Genomic DNA, 20,470 nt, shown 5'->3' on the forward strand with positions numbered 1-20,470 from the left:
GGCCAAATACACTTACAGTGTATTTAATAATATGAAAATCTTTATTGAAAACTTGCCAGAGGAAGAAAAACAACAGTTCGAGGCCAACTCTACTATTTGCTGATTATGCCTCATCCGGAGTATTGTGTCCAATTCTGGGTACTACTTTTCAAGAATGATATGGAGAAATTGGAGAAGGTCCAGAGAAAAGCAACAAAAATTATTAAAGATCTAGAAAACATGACCTATGAGGGACAACTGAAAGTGCTGAGTTTGTTTAATTTGGAAGGCACTAGACAAAACTGTTGCAATGGCTGGACTGAGCATTATAAAGGGAAAGACCAAAACAATGAGGATCAACCATTCTAATAACACCACCATCACACTGGGTAGGTGTGATAGGATGGGATTCTGAGAACAGCTAGAGAAATCAACCCAGGGTAACTTTGCTTAAATCTGGGCCACTTACAGCCCCAGGCTGGGATTTCCTTCTCACTAAGGCAAATCCAACCAGCCATAACAGTACCTCTGCCAGCCCCACTGGCCAGCCAGAAGCCACATGAACAAACCCACAGACTTCTCAGCTTCTGTACCAGCCCATGCCAACAACCTCCAATTTAAGGTGAGAGGGTCTTAAGAGTATTTCACCAGACACCACAACAGTTCTTCCAGACCCCAAAGGGTCCAGCCCCAAACCCCGGTCAATATATACTTGGATCTTACCCAAACAACCATGCAAAAGCCAGCACCTTAGATCTAAGGGTTTCTTAATAAAAAAGAAAGAACGGCCCGCTGGGATCCACATGCTGCGACATGGATCCTGGGAGACCACAAGACAAAAGAGCCAAGATGGACACTCCTAAGTCCACGTCATCCCTCTCTGGGAGGGGCCCACCGTCCAGACAGGCCTAACTCATGAGGACTGAACAACAAAGAAAGTACCTGCCTGCCAGGGCCCATCTTACAGCTTTTCATATGCAGAGGGAAAATTCCATTCTTCTCCATGGGCCTTAGCTCACCACCTCACCAGGTGGGTCACTGTCCTGAGTTTCCATTTGTTGCAGTCCCAGCAGGAAAATCCCACCATCAAAAAATGGATGTTGGCCATCTGGGCCTTTGCTCAGTCTATTGTCCTGGCTGGGGTGGAGACCCACCTCCCATTGTGAACCTCAGCACAGGAACATTTCCCACACAGCTTTAGAGCTAAAAATCTATAACTTTACCTACATACATAATATAGAAACACAAGTAGCCTACATGGATCCAGGGCATCATCAGCTTTCATTTGACACCTCACTTGGCACCCCAGCACAATTTTTGGGGCCAGTAGCCACACTGGGCATATAGAATGGTTTCCAGACCCAATATAAAAGTCCAGCCATGTCACATAGGGGATGACCTGGAAGATGTGGAGCAGTTCACCCACTTGGGGAGTATTATAGGCAGAGATGGAGGAAAAGATGGGGATATCAGTGCCAAGACAGGGAAAGCAACAGCTGCACTCAAGACTCTGCATCTCATATGGAGTTCACAATTAATATCTGCGAAGATGAAACTGTGGATCTTCAACACAAATGTGAAGAGTGTAAGCTCTTGTATGGATGCGACACCTGGCATATTAAGAAGTCTTCAACTCAGAAGCTACAGACATTCATAAACAGATGCCTGAGGTACATCCTTTACATCAAATGGCAAGACTTTGTCACAAATAAGGAGCTTTGGAATAGAGTAAGACAAGAGCCAATTGAGATTCAAATCAAGAGAAGAAAGTGGGGATGGCTAGGCCACGCTCTCAGAAAACCATCATCCAGCATAGGCCATCAAGCTCTCACATGGAACTCACAAGGAAAACACAAAAGAGGAAGACCTTGGACAACATGGAGAAGATCTATTGAGACTGAAGGACAACAACTGGGGTACTCCTGGGATCAGCTAGAAGTTTTGTCCTGAGACAGAGTGAAGTGGAGGAGATTTGTAGATGACCTGTGCTCCACATGGAGTACAAGGGCTAAATAGTAGTAGTAGTTTGGAAAAGAGAAGACTGAGAGGGGACATGATAGCAACTTTCAAGTACCTAAAATGTTGTTACAAGGAAGAGGGGGTAAAACTATTCTCCTTAAGTTCTGAGTGTAGGATAAGAAAAAATGGGCTTAAATTGCAGCAAGAGAGGTATAGGTTGGATGAGGAAAAACCTCCTAGCTGTCAAGGTGTTTAAGTACAGGAATAAATTGCCTAGGGAGGTTGTGGAATCTCCATCAGTGGAGATATTTAACAGCAGATTAGACAAACATATGTCAGGGATGATCTAGATGGAACTTGGTCCTGCCATGAGTGCAATAACTCAAGGTTCCTTCCATTTTTCAAATTCAGCCAAGGAACCAGGTGTCACATGCTGTTAAAAGGGACAAAATAAAGACTTTGTTGTTTTTTTTCCTCTGACAAGTTACCATTTGCTATTATTTCCTTATCTGTCCTTTAAGTAAGATGGTACCAGAGCAAAACACTGGACCACAACAGCCTCAATCCTTGTTGAGTTTTGGTTTCTGCTCCAGATCTCAATTTGAGTTTTGTGGCCCGTCTCTGTTGTTGCGATGGGCCAAGCTAAAACCTTATCTCCAAAGTGTGTGTCATTGGTTTTTTAGCTCAGCAATGAAGTGCTGTATTGATCATGCATCATTTCTGCTCATTGTCTAAATGCACAGGGTACAGTGTGGCTGTGGCAAGAGCACAAAATGGTGGTGCCTTGTACATCGCTGGAGCTCCACAGTACAACATGACGGGGAAAGTGCTCGTGTTTAAGAAAGATTGCGTACAGCAAGTCCTGCAAGGAGATCAGGTACCCATGCTCTGCTCAGTCTCTAGTGGCCATAAAGTGAGCTGGCAAAGCACTAACTCAGATGAAAATATATGGACTCCACATGTCTTTATTGCAATGCAGCCATTACAGACCATTTTCTTGTGCAACCCCTAATCAGCACTTCCCCTGCATTTTTCTTGAAGCAGATACTCAGCTGATGTAAAGTATCAGAGGCCACTTGATTTCAAAGGGCCTCTGGAAATTTACATAAGCCGAGGATTTGTCCCTATCTTGACTCCTCATAGACTTTAGAGATGGCAAGAGCAGAGAATGGGACCAGCGGGGGCGGAATTTATAACTTTGTCCATCCATAAAGTTTTGGGGGTGCTAGAAAAATTCAGCTGGGGAAAAGATATATCCCCAGTTTGGACAAGAGGGAGGTTTGGAAGAAGTTCAGCCTCATGGGGTTGGACTATCATTGCATTCCAGTACCTGACCCCTCAAAGAAAAAACAATCTAGTCACTCTGGCACAGGTTTCCTCCATTGCTTGTTGTAAAACCATTGGTTATTGATATTGCTGCTGTTGTTACCCTAATTACTGGGTCCCTCCTCAAAGGTGGCTGCATTGTGATGGTGGGAGTCATGAAATGGTCCATATATAGACAGAGGGACAGATACATAATGACAATGCAGATGTTTGTAGTTCTGTATTGCACTTTGACAGGTGCAAAGAGCACAATGGAAGTCTTTTTTATTTAATTTTTTTTAATTGAGAATTCAAGTGTAAAATCTGACTCTCTTTCTGTGGTGCAGGTTGGGTCTTATTTTGGATCTGAGCTCTGCACTCTGGACGTGAACCAGGATGGGGTGACAGACTACCTTCTTGTGGGAGCCCCCTTTTATCACATCCATGGGGAAGAGGGAAGAGTTTATGTGTATCGGCTTGAGGTAAAGACACTGGCTTCAGTTGTTCTGACTTAGTGGGAGATTTCCAATAGTTATTGGAAATATTTCTTTTACCATGTTGGGGTGACAAATAAAACTCTTATCCTTGGTATTTCTCCTGTATATCCATTTGGTGCCCATGCATAACTTGTGAACTGTGTCTTTTATATCAGAAGACCACAGAACGATCAGTCCTCTCTTGGTTACAGGACTGTGAAAGGAGAAACTCTGTAAGGCTATGTCTGCATGGCAGCCTGAACTCAAAATAAGCTATGCCATTTGCACTGTGCGAGTTGCATAGCTTATTTCAAGTCAGTTTTGAAATAGGCTATTTGGGCACGTGGTGCTGTCTGAATGGTGCCACATGTTGAAATCAAGCGCTATTTTGAAGCATCTCTTACTCCTCCTGCAATGAGGCGTACAGGGATGCCAACATCGAGCACCCTTTATTTTGAAAAATATTTCAAAATGACAGGTACGTTGCACAGACACGGAGCAGCTATTTTGGGATACTGCAGCATTCCAAAATAGCTCCTGCCATGTAGACATAGCCTAACAGAACCAGAGCTGTCTTTGTGGCCTGCTGTAGATTTATTACACAGCATGATGGCAAATAGAAATTTGTGAAATTGTTTCCATCTCCCGTCTCACTTGTTGTTATGGACCTTGTCCCAAAGAAGGAAGCGGCATCGTTTTGTTCTGATGATGGTGTAGCCATTTGTTTCACCACCCGCAAGCATTTTGTGAAACAGTATTTCTTAAAGTGACACTTTAATTCAGAAGTACATGCCAGCCGCCATCGGAATGGGTTCTGGGGGTCTTTCCCAAAAGCAGATCAGTGAGCATCGTGGGCATTGGGTATTGTAGCTAGGGGAAGACAATGCCTTCCCATACTGCCTCACCTGGCACCTCCCATGTTCCACTGGAGGCCCCCAGGCTCCCTGTCCCAACCTGGTCTTGTGGTGGCAGAGACTGGAGCAGGCAGGCTGTGCTGTGCCACCTGTCAGCCCAGCACTAGGACTGGTGGGTTGTCTGGGGAAGGCTGCAGCCACACCGCCCACTGGCTCCCTGGAGCTCTGGGACAGCACCATCCTGGGCTGGAGGCCATCAACCCCATTGTGTATGGTGGTGGGGAGGGCTGGGCAGAGGCCAGTGGCACCAACGGGGTTGGGGTCTTGGGCAGAAGGGGCAGAGCGGGGGGTGCTTGACTCCCCAAGCCTTGGGGTCACCCACCGCCCCAGTGGGCGTGGCCATGTGCTGAGGCCAGTGTGTAAGATGCACAGCAGACAGATCATACTTCATCTCTGCTTGAAATCTAGTGTTATGAAGCATCTTGTACCTACTGAGCTATTAAAGACAAACTAAACTGTAACCAAACTTTACACATGAATTCAAAAGTCTGGTTCAGAAAAGAAAAACTGATGTAGTTGGAAAATTGGCAATAGAATACAAGGGGGTATTTAGCCTAGACTAATACATATACATATTTAAACCCAATACATATACATCTTTAAAACAAAATATCTGACAATCACTTCCTCCTTTGTTTCTTCACAGAGCCTTGGTGTTCTGTGTATAGCTTGCAAGAGCTGATAACATTTGTGACATCACTCAGTTCTTGGCTGGACTAGGAAGCTGATTTATTGCTGGTGATAGCTTTAGCTGAACCAGAACTGAACACAGTTTAACTCAATGGTGGCCAACCTGCAGCTTGCAGGTTGCATGCAGTCCACTGAGACTCCACCTGCAGACTACAGACCCCGCTAGGTATACCCCTCTCCCCACGTGCCTATCATGCATTGGGGTATCAGAGTCCTGCACTTCCTATGTCTTACCTTCCTCCCAGCGTTTTTGGAGGAGCTGTGAATTGCTGAGCTCTGTCTCTACACCTCCCTCTCCCTCCCAGAGCTGGAACGTTGTGAACAGCTGATTCAAAGCAGCACTCCGAAAGTGCTGGGAAGGATGGGGAGGTAGATGGCAGAGCCGCAGGTGGAACCCCAGTGGTCTGCGGGCTGCTGTGGCCCACTGAGGGGAAAGAAGGCCACCCATGTGGCCCATTAACCATTCATGGTTGCCCATCCCTTGGTTAACTGAATGTAACATTATCAGCTACTGCAGACCTGGGGATCTGGCTATTGCTTTTGCCCAGGAGGCACTCAGGTATTATGGAGATGGGCAGCTGAATAAAATCCTAAGGTGGATATGTAGTGTTTGGATGTTGGTGAGAAGTGTAGGAGCAGCTGATTTCCAACATTTTGCTTGGTTTTATTTGTAAGGGTACAGATGTACACCTGCTCCCATTACCTCCAATGGCAGACTTTTGGTGGTTTCAAACAGAGGACTGGGACCTTGACTTCTTTCATTTACTGTTTAAAGCTTCATTGTTCACCTTGATCCTTACCATTAAAAAAACCCACTTACCAGAGCAGCAGGAGTAACCTCTTGGCTGTTTTTCAGAACAGTACATTCTCCTTGGTGCGACGACTAAGTGTCCAGACACCATCTCCTTTTCAGAGGTTTGGATTTTCCATAGCCAACATCGGAGACATCAATGGGGATGGCTATAAGGACATTGCCGTTGGAGCTCCCCTTGAGGATCGGCTGTCAGACTCTTCTACGTTTGGCAGCATTTATATCTATAATGGTGACAAGAATGGGATCAAGAGCTCCTTTTCTCAGGTACTGGGAGACTCATGGGTCATTCATTCATGCAGTAAAAGTTTACTGGAGGGGCAGGGATGAGCATGTTCCTGTGGTGGAGGGTTCCGAGTCAGGACTCCTACCTTATATTTTAATTTCTGACCCTCTATACAGCCATGGGCAAGTCAGCTGGCCACCCCATGCCTCAGTTTATCCATCTCTAAAGCTGAAATGCTAATAATTCCTGCATCACAGGAGTGTTTGGATGATCTAATTCATGTTTTTTATCCACACACACCCTTTCCATTTCTTGCATAAACTGTTCTTTTACTCTGGAGAACCAGCTTATTACCAATTAAACAGTGAATCAGTCTTGAAAAAGAAATTGGCTTGTTTGATGAAACACTGGGGCTTTTTCTTTTAATCTCAAGCCCCGCTGCATTTGCTAATCATCGTGACACCCACCAGACTCAACTCATTTGTAGGTTTGCAGTACTCTGCTTATCAAAAATGCTGCACAAGCCAGTGTATCTCTCTGGTACTCAATCATCTCACTGTACATGGATGAAAAGATACTTCTCCCCACATGGAGAATGCTGATAGGAGTAATGAGTGAAAAACATTAAATAGTGTGTCAGGTGACCTGTGTGAAAGAAACTCTGCAGGCTTCACCAGTAGAACTGCTTCTTCAGCCAGCAGAGGGAGTTACAACTGAGGTCCATAGTGGGCCCTTCTAATGCTAGGAATTTATGATTCTTCTTTGAGTGGTCCCCGTGGGTGCTCCACATCAGGTGTCGGGCCTGGCCCAGCGCTGCACTTGGAAGATTTTTTAAGCTGTAGTTATGTGGAGTGTGCATGTGCGCGCTTTTGGTCATGTGCATGATCCAGTCCAAGCCAATTCCTCTCAACCACCAGCGGCTACGGACAGACTTTGCTCGTGTTTCACGCATGCCTGAAAAAAAAGTTAAAAATCATCTATAAATAGTTCATTTTACCTCTTTTTGTAGTATTTTAAGAGTTTTCTTATTGTATATAGTTTAAAAAAAAAAGAAAGATGAGCGAAAGGAGTTCTTGACAAGTTAAAACTTATCTGTGAATTGCTTAAAAGCAGTTCTTATTGACTGTAAATGGTCGTTTAAGACTGTTAAGTACTGTTTTCACCCATCCAGTCATGACCCAGTTCCTAAAAGGCCTTGCAAACTTATATACCCCTTGTAAACCAATAGCACCTCCATGGAATTTGGACATGGTGCTGCACACGCTGTCTAGACCACTGTTCGAACCTCTAGCCACCACATTGCTTCGTTTACTTACATTAAAGATGGGATTTCTTCTTGCTGTAACATCGGCCCATAGAGTCAGTGAGCTGGCCGCAGTAATGGCGATTCCACCGTAGACAACTTTCTGTAAGGATGCAGTGACACTACATCTACATCCTGATTTCCTTCCCAAGGTCTCCTTGGAATTCCACATAAATGAACTGATAGTATTACCATCCTTCTATTCAAAGCTGCACTCCTCGAACAGAGAAACAAGGATCCACACACTTGACGTGAGGAGGACTATGGTGTTTTATATAGCCTTTTACTGTTCCATAAAATGGACAAATTATTTGTATCCCTCGCACAGAGATCAAAGGGTGAGGGACTATCCTCTCAAAAGATCTCGAACATTATTACATCTTGCATTAAGATGTGCTACTCATTACACAAAACCACCTTATCAGCAACGCCCAAAGTTCATTCTACCAGGGCAGTGACAACTTCGACAGCCTTCTTCAAAGGAGTCTTCTTGAAGGACACATGATGCCATGTGGAGGAAGGCATACGCTTTCCAGCAGCAGTGCTTTCCATGGTGAACAACATATAACTCCGGTACCCGCCTCCTGCTTTGGGGTGGTCACTGTTGTATAGTCACCTGACATAAAGCACCCACAGGGATGCATCTCAGAGAACCATTGTTACTACACAAGTGAGTAACTTCTCTTTCTAATGTGTTCACTTGGGACGTGTGTTCTATGGCTATCAGCTAAATACCATCTCCATTAGCAAGTCTGCCTGTCTGTCACAGGAAGTGGTTCATTCCCTTTCCTGGGCATGTTAAAAAATGTCACAAGGTGTTGCTCAGAGCTTGCCCATGTTAATTGGAGAAATATCCTATCTTAAATATGTTGATCTTTTCCCCACTCCCACAGAGAATAAGAGCAGCTGAAATTGCTCCAGGCCTCCAATATTTTGGACAGTCCATCGATGGTGGATTTGACTTCACTGAAGATGGCCTCATAGATATCACAGTGGGATCATTTGGAAATGTAATTGTGCTCCGGTAAGTAGAGATTGTATATGTATCACAGGAGTGGTTCAGTGGTTCCATTATTATTTAAAATATTGCTGGGATATATATTAGTTGATCTTTTGATTAAAAAAAAAGCACTTCTAAATCTTTCTATGTTACATAAAGGCTTTAGGTTAAAGACTTGTCTACACTGATCCCCACCATTGATCTAATCTAAATGACTGCAGCTGTGCAAATAACGTAGTTGACAAGCTGACATAATTACTGCGGCATGTACTATGCAGAAAGCTCGGTAGGAGCTGCTCTCCTGTTGACTTTGGCTACTCTTCTCACCCTGGTGGAGTACCGGAGTCAACAGAAGAGTGCTCAGAGATCAATTTAACATGTCTAAGCAGACATAGTAAATTGACAGCTGATGGATTGATTTCTGTAAAGTCGATCCAGTGTGTAGTGGAGACAAGCCCTAAGTTAGAAACCTTTTGCCTTTGAATTTCTAAAGCAGAAAGAACAAGTGTTAATTACTAAACTTAGATCAATTGTAATGTAGGACTTCATTGGCCAGATCTTTATATTCACAGTCCTTGATGTGCAGTTTAGGTCTACTAGATATGTAAATAACTTATTTACAAACTGCAGTCATTACCTAGGCATCTAAATGACCTTAAAAGGGGATATGCTTCACAAGGGGTGAAGTTAAGTTTGCATCTAAACTTTTGGTCCTGGAAAACTGCATGTAAAAATTACAGAATTTCCACACCAGTGTCTATCTTATTTGCCATAGAAATCTGGAAGTGGTACAAGTACCCAAATTTATATGTGCATTTCAATTACAGGTACAAAAATGGAAACCCACTTTTGAAACTCTTAGCCCATACTGTTGGTGGGTTCAGATGATCTGATCCTTTGGATTTTGAGATTTCTCTCTATTTTTGACATTCCCAATCTGGTCCAGTGCTGTTTCTCTGAGTTTGCAAGATGGCAGAGAATATCCAGTGAAATACTACACAACCAGTTTACAACTCTTGCTCCTTGTTGATAGATGGTCCTGAAATGTTCCCTCCTGTAAAGCATCAGTCTGGAAATTATATATATATGTCCATTTTGTCTACTTGCTTATCAGTTCTTGTTCTTGTCCTCCAGCTCAAGACCAGTTGTCAAACTTCATGTCACCATGAGCTTCAACCCAGACAGAATATTCATTTTCCATAACAATAGCATCGTTATTGGGGAATTGTGCTTTGATATGACCTCACCTTTCAATCCATCCCAGCAAGGTAATGTGAATAATAATGACACTGTCAGCTTCAGGCCAGGGATGTCCTGGGGATTTGGGGCTCTGATTCTAGGTGCTGTTCTGTACAGTAACTATATAATATTTCAGGATCATGTTCCTATATATGGTTAATGAAGAGAAATAATTTCTCTTGATAAAGATTGAGGAGCCAAATTCACTGCTGGCATAGCAGAAGAGGCTCTACTGAAGCTGGTGAAATTGCGCCTGCTTATTCCAGCTGAGTATATGGTACTGAGTCTTTGTGCTACTAGTTAGCTCAGCCATTTTTAATGGCTGCTTATTCTTTGCACACCAGGGTGCAGCTGTGACAAGTACACTTGGCAGCAGCTTGAGATCGCACACAAAGCAAGAGGTTCTCCTTTGAGCAGTGTCCCTTCGGGTTCTCTACTCTAGGCATGGGGCAGCTAATGTTCCTAGGGGAGAACACCGGTAGGGGCACACTGCTCCAAGGACCATAGTTACTGCATATAGTGACATAAGCATGTATTAGCTGCAACTCACTTCATCAGATGCACAAAGGGAAAGAAAAGCAACAGGTGGTAGGGGTAGAGAGATGGGAGTGTTACATCTAAGCTAATTCAGTCAGGATGAATGGGGATAAGAAGGTGAGAATGCCTAAAGTGGATAATTAGTTACGGGAATGAATCCCTATTCAGACCCATTCTGATGGTGTCAAATTTGCATATGAATTCCAGCTCAGCAGTTATATGTTGCAGCCTGTTTTTTTTCCTTTTCCTTTTTCTTTTTTTTTTCTTTAAGGATGGCAACTTTCAAGTCTGCAACTGTGCATCCAGGGAGGTTAAAATGTCCTCCCACTGGTGTATGTTATCATTCTTGACGTCTGATTTGTATCACTTTATTATGTTGCATAGAAACAGTCTGGTTTGTGCAATGTACATGGCAGAGGCCTGTTGGCTGTATATGTTCAAAAAGTATTCTTACCTTCTTATCTACAGCCACCTTAACTGAATTAACTCTGATGTTACACTCCCATCTCCGTATCCATACTGTTTCTTTTTCTTTCCCTCCCTGCATCTGATGAAGTGAGCTGCAAGACACGAAAGCTTAGACCATAATAAAATTGTTATTCTTTAAGTTGCCACCAGACTCCTTGTTATTTTTCCTGAAACAGACTAATATGGCTACCTTTTGAAACTTGCACACAGTGAGTTATCATTTCATCCTGTTAGTCAAAACCAGAGATTAGCACTAATCCAGCACATTTGGGAGTACACTTCCCGTATCTTTAAAACTTTCAATTCCTACTTCTACTTGTGTCTTTGGCTGTGGCCACACTACCCCTCCCTTTCAGAGGGGGCATGTTAATAAGGCAGTTTGGAAGATGCAATCAGGCGCTGACATGAATATGGAGCACCTCATTAGCATAATTGCAGCTGTGCGGAATTTGAAAGTGCTGCTTTTGGAACGCACACCATCTGTGTAGATGGGGGCCTTTCGAATGGACCCTGTAACTTTGAAAGCCCCTTCTTCCTATTTGGTTTTAGAAAGAGGGGGCTTTTGAAGTCAGGGAGTCCCTTCAAAAGGCCCCCATCTGCAGGGGTGACATGCATTCCAAAAGTGGCACTTTCAATTCATGCAAGGCCACCATTATGCTAATGAGGCACAGCATATTCATGTCAGCACCTCCTTAGCATCTTCCAAACTGCCTCATTAACATGCTCCTTCCAAAAGGGAGGGGTACGGTGGCCACAGCCTTTGAGTCTAAGTCTTTAAGATTCCTGTAGCATATATGCCTAAACCTAAGTGCATTTATTTCCCTGGGTTTGTGTGTATCACTTTTCTCCTGTACAATTTAGAGCTCTGATGGCAGTTTGTTCACAGACTGTAGTTTCTTTGATCCCATGAAGGGTATTCTGAATTCTCAAAAAATTCCAATCTGCATTTCCAGAGATTTGGCACTTATTCATTCGCTACACTGTGGAATTAGATGTGAGGATGAAGAAGAAGAGGGCCCAGTTTGAGAACCAGAAATCCACATTGATGGGAGAAAAGCGGGCCACTGAACCTGCATGTGCTCAGTGGCCCCTCTACATACTGGTAGGTGATTTTGGTGCTCAACACAGAAGCTGGGATGGAGTCATTCCTACCACAGTGAATGATGCATCCCTGCATTGCATAGCTCTGTTGAGCAGACAGTTGTGATAGCTCTCCTAGGAGCTCTCGCTCTAAATAATGCTTCAGGAATCAATCAATCACTCAATCAATCAATCAATCAATCAAACAAACAAACCAAAAACCAGAAGGGAAAGGGTGAGTTATGGAATCTGCTTCAGAATAAATCAGTGTTGAAGCGGCAGATGGACTGTGAAGGGATGGAGGTTAGTTTCAGGTAGATTTGTTTTCAGATCCTAAGCAAAACAGCTCAAGGAGAAACAACTCCTTCTCAGACATATCAAAACAAAAAAGCAGTCCAGTAGCACTTTAAAGACTAACAAAATAATTTATTAGGTGATGAGCTTTTGTGGGACAGACCCACTTCTTGGCCATGTCTACACTAGCCCCAAACTTCGAAATGGCCACGCAAATGGCCATTTCGAAGTTTACTAATGAAGCGCTGAAATGCATATTCAGCGCTTCATTAGCATGCGGGCGGCCGCGGCACTTTGAAATTGACGCGCCTCACCGCCGCGCGGCTCATCCCGACGGGGCTCCTTTTCGAAAGGACCCCACCTACTTCGAAGTCCCCTTATTCCCATGAGCTGAAGTTTGGGGCTAGTGTAGACGTAGCCCTTCAGACCATAGCCATGGCTCATCACCTAATAAATTATTTTGTTAGTCTTTAAAGTGCTACTGGACTGCTTTGTTGTTTTGATAGTATATAGACTAGCACAGCTATTTCTGTTACTTCTCAGACCTGTGTGTCACACTTGTAACTGTAAGAGATGTAGGAGGTTATGTGGTGTAGACAGAGGAGGAAACGTGCTATTCCCAGCACTGATTCCGTTGCGATCTGGTTTGAGTCACACGAACACTTCATGTTTCAGTTTCCCTATTTATAAAAGAGAACTAGCAACACTTTTGCACCTTTCTAAATCGCTTGCAGATGGGTGTATGAAAAGGGAGATAAAATTGCTAAATATTATATTCTCCCCTCACCCTCTTCCACCAATTAGTAACCGGAAGCGGACAGGAGTCCATCATTATTCTGTATAGGTTTCTGCTAACTGCTACAGGTTGCATGCAGCATTTGATGAATAACTGAACTGTAACATTTAATTTTGAGGCAATGCCTGGAAATCTGGGATACATGCTGCCTTGGAGCCCTAGTACCCTTGATAGGCAGTGGCAGCCAGCTATTTGAATGTGCTGAAGGCTGCCTCTGCAGCGCAATCTTGTTCAATTAAACCATCATGTCTGCCACTATAGAAACAAGGGTTTTAAGAATGGAAGCAAAGAGATTCTTTGGGCTTTTTGTGCCTCAAAACTTGTTTATCTGAGACATTCAGAAATTAGACATAAGGAACTAGGCCAGTCATACAAAGAGTCACTGATGTACAAACTGCTATACAGTCTACCAGCCCCAAACACCTGTCATACCCACTAGTTTTTCTTTTTCTTGTTTTATTACAGATGTGTGATTATGACTGTTTCTCTAATATTACTCTTAAAGTTACCTATGATCTCTTTAACAACAATGAGAACATGGACCATCCTGCTCCCATGCTGGATAAATACCAGGAACCTGAGGCATATTTTCAGGTATTTTATTATTGGGGTGGGAGCAACTGGCCCTCTTCCTCCCCAGTATTCAAAGGTTTTATCATAAGAAGCCTTGGCATTGTGCTTTTCTTAGCATGTGCATGTCATTTTGCCTGAAGGCAGTATGATCTACAGAGACTTATAAAGTGATATTGTAAAGGCCCAGTTTTCCCTCCACGGAGTTACCTGTATCCTACGTGTTTTCAGCTGCTTCTCCCCACCCCTTATTCCATCTGCAAATGAGTGGCTGCTAGGATTTTCCTGCTAGCTGTGTAGAGCAGGAGGGATAGAGCATGGCTTCCCAAACTAGGGGGTGTGCCCCCATGCGGGAGCATAAAGAAATTCAGGGGGGCGCATGTGCAAGGCAACCCAACCCCCCCAGTATTCTCCCCCCCATGCAAAGAAAGAGCTGGCCTTGGCTTCTGGCTCTCAGTCCCTGCCATTTTACATGGAAGACCCTGCACAGCCGCTATAAAAAGTGGGCAGCCGGCAAAGACCCATGTGGAGCTAGCTGCCTTCTGCAAAGGTGAGTGTGTGTGGATTGGGGGGGCCCGGGGGGGCCTGGCTGAGGTGAGGGGGATAGGGTAAGAGTGGGGGAACTTGTGGTGCCTGGCTTTGTGGGCAGGGAGGGGCGTGGGCTGCTGGGGCTCAGGCGGTTTGGGCTGGAAGGCAGGCAGCTAGCCCCAGCAATGCAGGCTTGGGAGAGCAGGCAGGTGGCTGGCCCTGACAATGTGGGGCTTGGGTGGGCGGCTGGTCCTGGCAGCACAGGGCTTGGGTAGGCATTTCTGGCAGCACAGCTCTCAGGTGGGCAGATGGCTGGCATGGGCAGCTCTGGTGGCTAGCATGAGGCTCAGACAGCTGGCCAGCTGGGGCTGCACAAGGCACCCACAAGGGGCCAAGAAAATATCCAGCTGTTGTTTATTTTAAATTATTAATTTAATTTTTTAAAGGGGGGTTGGATGATGGTAAAGAAGAGGTGGAGGGTGTGAGGGTTTCTCAAAAATCAAAAGCGGGGCATGATGCCAGAAGGTTTGGGAACCACTGGAATAGGGGGAAGAGGTGGTGCTGAAGTCAGTCATTTCTGATCCAGAATGTGGTGAAAGCTCATTACCTAATAAATAAAATTGTTAGTCTTTAAGGTGCTACAGGACTGTTTGTTATTTATTTATTTAGGTGTGAGAATGTTTTGTGTTTTTTTTTCAATATGCTGCCTCCGAAGAGGAAAAAAGAGAGAGAGAGTCTCACAAAAAACATTTCTGACCAACTAGTCTGACTCAATCCTAACAAGGCCACTGTTCTATTTAATTTCAGCTGCCTTACAAGAAGGACTGTAATAACAAGGCTGTCTGTGCAGCAAACCTAAGCTTGAGAAGTCAGACTCAGTGAGTTGAAATGCTTGTATTGGACATATTTCATTCTTGGTATTGCTGTAAAATACATGTGAACTTTGTTAAAGTAATTTGAGTTTCTGTCTCCCTTTCATACATTAAACCTCATCCAAATTTATCTGTGCCATGACATCATGACTTCATACTTGATTTCCTCCTAAGGCCAGACAGAGCCTCTCTTTGAAAATCTCAGCAGAGAGGACAAGGACAGAACATGTATGAGGGTCCTAAAGTCCCAATTTTGGTACTGATTATGAACATCGTCGTTAATGCTGTCCCATAACACAAAAGCATGGGATCACTCAATGTTATGTAGCCTTAGATAAAAGGATATACTTTTTTTCACACAATGCAAAGTCAGCCTGAGGCATTTACTGAATATCAATCAAAGGGAGCTAGGTTGATAAGCGTCTGGATAATTTAATATGATAAAGGTGATCAAAGTTTGAAAGGCCAAATATCACACTAATTATCAAAAAAGGAATGTTTGCCTCTCCAAACCTTCCCTTGCCATATTCTGAAGACCATTGTATGCTTAATTGGCTGGCTGCATTATGTGTGTCTGTGAAAGCATCTGGTAGTAGCCATTTCCATAAGTAGGATGGTGGACTTGAACAACCAATGGCTTGGTCTCATGTGGTACTTATTATTAAGCAGCAACATTGATAAAGTGTAACAACTCTGCTTTATTTTTCATGCTTGCTTGCAGAAAGGAATTAGTGGTGGGGCACACAAAGGAGCTGACCATGAACATTTCTCTAGTTAACAGCGGAGATGACTCCTACATGACAACCATGGTCTTGAAATACCCTAAAAATCTACAGTTTAAAAAGATGATCCCAGAGGTGAGATCATGAAATGATTGTCTGGTTCAAAACAGGGATGGTGAGAGACAGCAAGGGTTAGAATCCATTGTTATTCATTGACTGCCCCGGAAATTTTTCCTGAAATAAAGGCTTAAAGATGTCGTTTTGGCCAGTGGCAAGAGAGCAATCTATTGTAAAGCTCATTTATAGGGGCTGTTATTAATAAATCAATAAACAGTAAGATACATCATGCATAGAAAACTAGGTAAAAATCGCTTGTATACTTTTGTCAGGAGTTATGCTTGAGTAAACTAGTATTTTCGCAAGCCCAGTGGCCTACTGGACTGGGAACCAAAAACTTCTGAGTTATAATCCTGACTGCTGTTGACTTTATAGGACTTTGAACAACTCATGTAACGTCTGTCTCAATTTTCCTTTTGAGGAAATTTTACCTTATAAATGTTGTGAAATTTTTTTTCTTTTATGAGCTTTTGTATGAGACAGAACCTTTTTGTCATTTGACATCAAGGTAGTTCTTTGCCTGTTGGTCCTTATCTGTATTCCATACCAGGGTATGCATGCACACCAGGTGCCTGAGGTAACACTTCTAGCAAGTAATGTCCATCAGTTTGCACCTCTATAGTTGCTTTCTGTATGCACCAAACTGTGAGTTTAAGGCAGAAGGGGGCAAACTAGACTATGGGCCACATCCAGCTCACTGGACCCTTCAGTCTGGCCCCTGAGATCCTAGCAGGGAGCAGGGTGGAGACAGCTTTACTGGAAAGAGCCAGCCCAACCCCCAGGTAGTGTGGTGAGTAGTGATGGCTAGCCTCCTTCCCCATTAGTCTCTGTCCCCAAAAGCTTGGCAAATGAGCTCCATATCCAATCCAAGGAGTTACAGAATACTCAGCAGTTTCCAGGACATTCTGCAATTTTTGGGTCCTCCTTAAGTGACCCTTCCTGTTAACAGATTAAACCAAGGGTTCTCCAACTTCATTGCACCAAGATCCTCTTCTGACAACAAAATTACTACATGCCCTAAGATGGGGTCTAGCCTGAACCCCACCAACTGAGGGAGTGGGGGAAAAGAAGGTCTGAGCCCAGGGGAGGGTGGAGCTGGGCTTCAGCTTCAGCCCTGGGTCACAGCAAGTCTAATGCTGGCCTAAGCAACCCATTATGGGGACCCACAGTTTGAGAACCACTGGATTAAATGAAGGGTTGGGTATACAGAAAGGTTATTTCTGAGATCAGGAACACTGATAGCAACTTCTGAAAGCTTCAGAATTCCTGAGAGAAGATCTTGGGCTAGTATAAGCTTTGGCTTTATTCAGTACGTTAAGGCTATAATTACAACATGGTGAATTCAAAGACTGCTTTCATGTTACACGAATAAGCCAGCTCTATTAGGTGTTCTGCAATGGCATATATAAATGGAACAGCTGATAGGCAAGTAATGTTGTAATACATTAAACTACAGCAGCACAAAGGGCCTACTATTGCTAAACTATAGCCAGAACTAAAGAGTTTGGGTCAATTGATTTTCCAACTTTTCAAGTTAAAAGTGATGTGACTTTTAAATTACTTTTATCAGTTTTTCTGAGGGACACATTTAGTGGAGGTCTTGAAGGATTGTACTGTCTTCAAGGCAAGGCTATAATCTGCACGTTACGTTTGTTGTGGTGTTTTTCTTTCACAATATATTTATATTGAACACCATAGAGTAACTAGCTTTCAGAAGCCAATAGGGGTATTTATTATTTATCTCAAACCACACTAATCCAGTATTTTAACATAAATAGTTTCTGGCATTTTGATTAATCAGTTTTGCCTGTCAATAAAGGTATTTTTTAAACTAGACTTACAGCCTGTATTGAAAATATCTCCTCTAAATGAGGCCTGATAAGAAATCATAAAGGGTATACCTGAGTGATATTATCAGTGCCTGAGTGGAAGACTGTCTCCAAGATCCCTAACTCTTGATGGTATTTGTGAGCTATTCACACCTAGGATAGAAATTCATTTTGTGGGAGAGCTCAGCAAAATGAGTTGACTCTTCCAGTCTGTTTTGCTTTGATATTAAAAAAGTATGCTATTTTGTCAGCCATCCTCTGCTGTAATTCACTGCAGTCAGCCAGAACCATCCACACATTTAATCTCATCTATGGGCTGCAAGATTGGACACCCAATATTCAAGAAAAAAACAGTAAGTCAAATGTCATTGTTTACAGCTTTGTTCTCAATGTCCCTTCTATTTTCAGCAGCTGCTTTTGTACCTTTATCTTAGAAAGTAGGCCATAGCCTCAACTAACTCATGTATGGAAGTCTCAGTTGACTGTGATACTTTGATGATCACCCTCATCAATTCCAGCTTGTCATTGCCTGCCCTGTAACACTGAGGTGCCTTAATGCTGTGCTGCTAGGGCTCAGATCCCTGACACCTGTAGCTTGCTCATGTACACAAGGTCTCACCCTGGCTTTCAGCAGACTACTTACTCTTTGCAGATGATGTCAATAGCCCTTCCTGTCCTGAGTCATCCTAAATTCATGAATTCCTAACTACTAAGACTCTCAGGCTTCGTCTACACAAGAGAGGTAAGTTGACTGTAGATAATGCAATTCTAGCTACAGCAATGGAGTAACTAGAATCGACTTATCTGCAATCAACTTAGCTGTCCATATTCACAGAGGGAAGTCGATCTCCTGTTGACCTCCCATACTCCTTGCAATATTGAGGAATAGAGGTCATCTGCCAACCCCAGATAGTTCGATTTTGTGTATCTCTACCAGGTGTGCAAAATTGAACTCTGGAAGATAGATCTTTACTGGATCAATCTTCTGCACAGTCTAGATGTACCCTCAGACTTTGCCCTTCTGGTTTGTCATCTCCAGTGAGAAATCAGCACCCCCCCCAGGCCCTCCCAGGTACTATCTTACACTGGTTTCCACATTTTGAACAAAAGTGACCTGCTTGGAGTAAAAATAAACAAAAGGTTTATTTCATAGAAAATATATAGATTCAAAGATAAAATAGTGAGAGAGCAAACATGCAAGCAACCCAATAAATATAAAGATGCAACCTCAGGCTTTAAACAGCCACATCATATAAATCCCCATTTCTAATACGATTTGTCTCTTCCCTTTGAAGTTTCCAGACATACCCTGAACTAGAGTGGAATGTTTCCAGCATTCACTGCACACTTCCCACCTCCAGGCTCTCCTAAGAGTTTGCTGTTTTATTCTACAGTCCATTATAGATACTGAAAAGTGAGAAATTCACATCTGTCTCAGTGTCTTATCACAACCTCTAATGGCTCATGATTTATCTGTTCCTGGATGGGATAATGAATCATTATTTGAGTCCGGTTTTGTACAAACATCTAGCTTGGAAGATGACACACTGCGTCTGATTGCTCATCTTCCTGTTGCGAGATGGAACCAAAGCTTATGAGCATAGTTCTCTATGTACACAAACACATTCAAAACCATAATTCATACTCATTTTGTATATCTCATGACAACCATGAGGTTCAGAACATTACAAACTTTTTGTAAAAGACTGAACTCAATATAATTTTACAGTACAGTAACATAGTATACAATCATTTGGTTTAACTGCTTCTTTTGTTGAGGAGGGGGCTAAACCAACTATTTTCTCTTTGGGTGTCTGGACCTTGACTGTCACACTAGCTATTTGCATATACCTTCTTGTCTGTTCTTTCATTATACATAGTAACATGTAGCATATAGTGGAGGGAAAGTTCAACAATAAAATTGTCCAACTAAATCTTATTTAAAAATTAGTGCAGTGAGTATAAAATTTGCATAGATCCAGTTTGCTTTTGCCCTTTTTTTGGGGGGGGTTAAATAACCTCTTTCTTCATAATAGGCACATTTTTCAGTGATTTGGCAATTGGATGAAGCTGTATTTCCAGATAAGATTGCAACCATCACGATTAACGTCACTAAGTAAGAAATACCCTTTTCCACCTAAGTTTTATTATGGACTGGATAGAAAGCTTAAATTTCCTATTTCCTTAATCTTTCTCCATTAATCAGCCTGAGGGAGCCAGTCTGAAACCCTACTCATCGGTCCTTCCCTTCTTTTAAAAATGTCCACACACATACAAGATTTTCTCATACTGTCAGATTATCATTTATTTTATCTTTGGAAATTAGAGAGAGAATAGGAAAGCCACCACTTTATGACATAAGCAGGGTCCTGACTCTTTTACTTGTGGGACACTTAGTACCCGTTCTTCTTCAGTAAGGAAAACAGTGTAGCATGTTTTTGAAAAAACACAGCTGAGCTATGAGCGAATTTGGTTTTTTTTCCTAAGGCACTCAATTTTGGGAGAGGCAAGAAGTGAAAGTACAGTGTGGGTACTGGTTCCTCCACTCACTTAACTGATGCCTGGGAAAGCTGGTGGTGTCTTTTGTTCTCCTTTTCTATTTTTTCAGACCAGAGGTGAGGAAGTCTGTGCCTGATTTCTAGGAGACTGGGGGAAAGGGCAAAGGCAAGCCAGCTTTAAAAAAAACAGAGGCTATATTTATACCAATAGTAACAGAGAGGTAGCTATGTGAATCTATTCTAACAGAACAAAACAG

General features: G+C 43.0%; 1 protein-coding gene across 1 annotated transcript in view; it reads left to right on the forward strand.

The window, feature by feature from the left end:
* The window catches only part of ITGAE (integrin subunit alpha E), a 54,976-nt gene that overhangs the window by 21,677 nt on the left and 12,829 nt on the right, over positions 1-20,470 (forward strand). The window contains exons 11-21 of the mRNA XM_075014116.1: positions 2,682-2,815; positions 3,591-3,725; positions 6,180-6,401; positions 8,557-8,687; positions 9,798-9,931; positions 11,861-12,009; positions 13,543-13,671; positions 14,983-15,053; positions 15,769-15,904; positions 17,967-18,068; positions 19,752-19,831. Coding sequence (XP_074870217.1) covers positions 2,682-2,815; positions 3,591-3,725; positions 6,180-6,401; positions 8,557-8,687; positions 9,798-9,931; positions 11,861-12,009; positions 13,543-13,671; positions 14,983-15,053; positions 15,769-15,904; positions 17,967-18,068; positions 19,752-19,831 — 1,423 coding nt within the window. The remainder of the gene's footprint in view (positions 1-2,681; positions 2,816-3,590; positions 3,726-6,179; positions 6,402-8,556; positions 8,688-9,797; positions 9,932-11,860; positions 12,010-13,542; positions 13,672-14,982; positions 15,054-15,768; positions 15,905-17,966; positions 18,069-19,751; positions 19,832-20,470) is intronic.

Source organism: Carettochelys insculpta, chromosome 19 (genome assembly GCF_033958435.1).
Source record: "Carettochelys insculpta isolate YL-2023 chromosome 19, ASM3395843v1, whole genome shotgun sequence".
Taxonomy (NCBI): Eukaryota; Metazoa; Chordata; order Testudines; family Carettochelyidae; genus Carettochelys; species Carettochelys insculpta.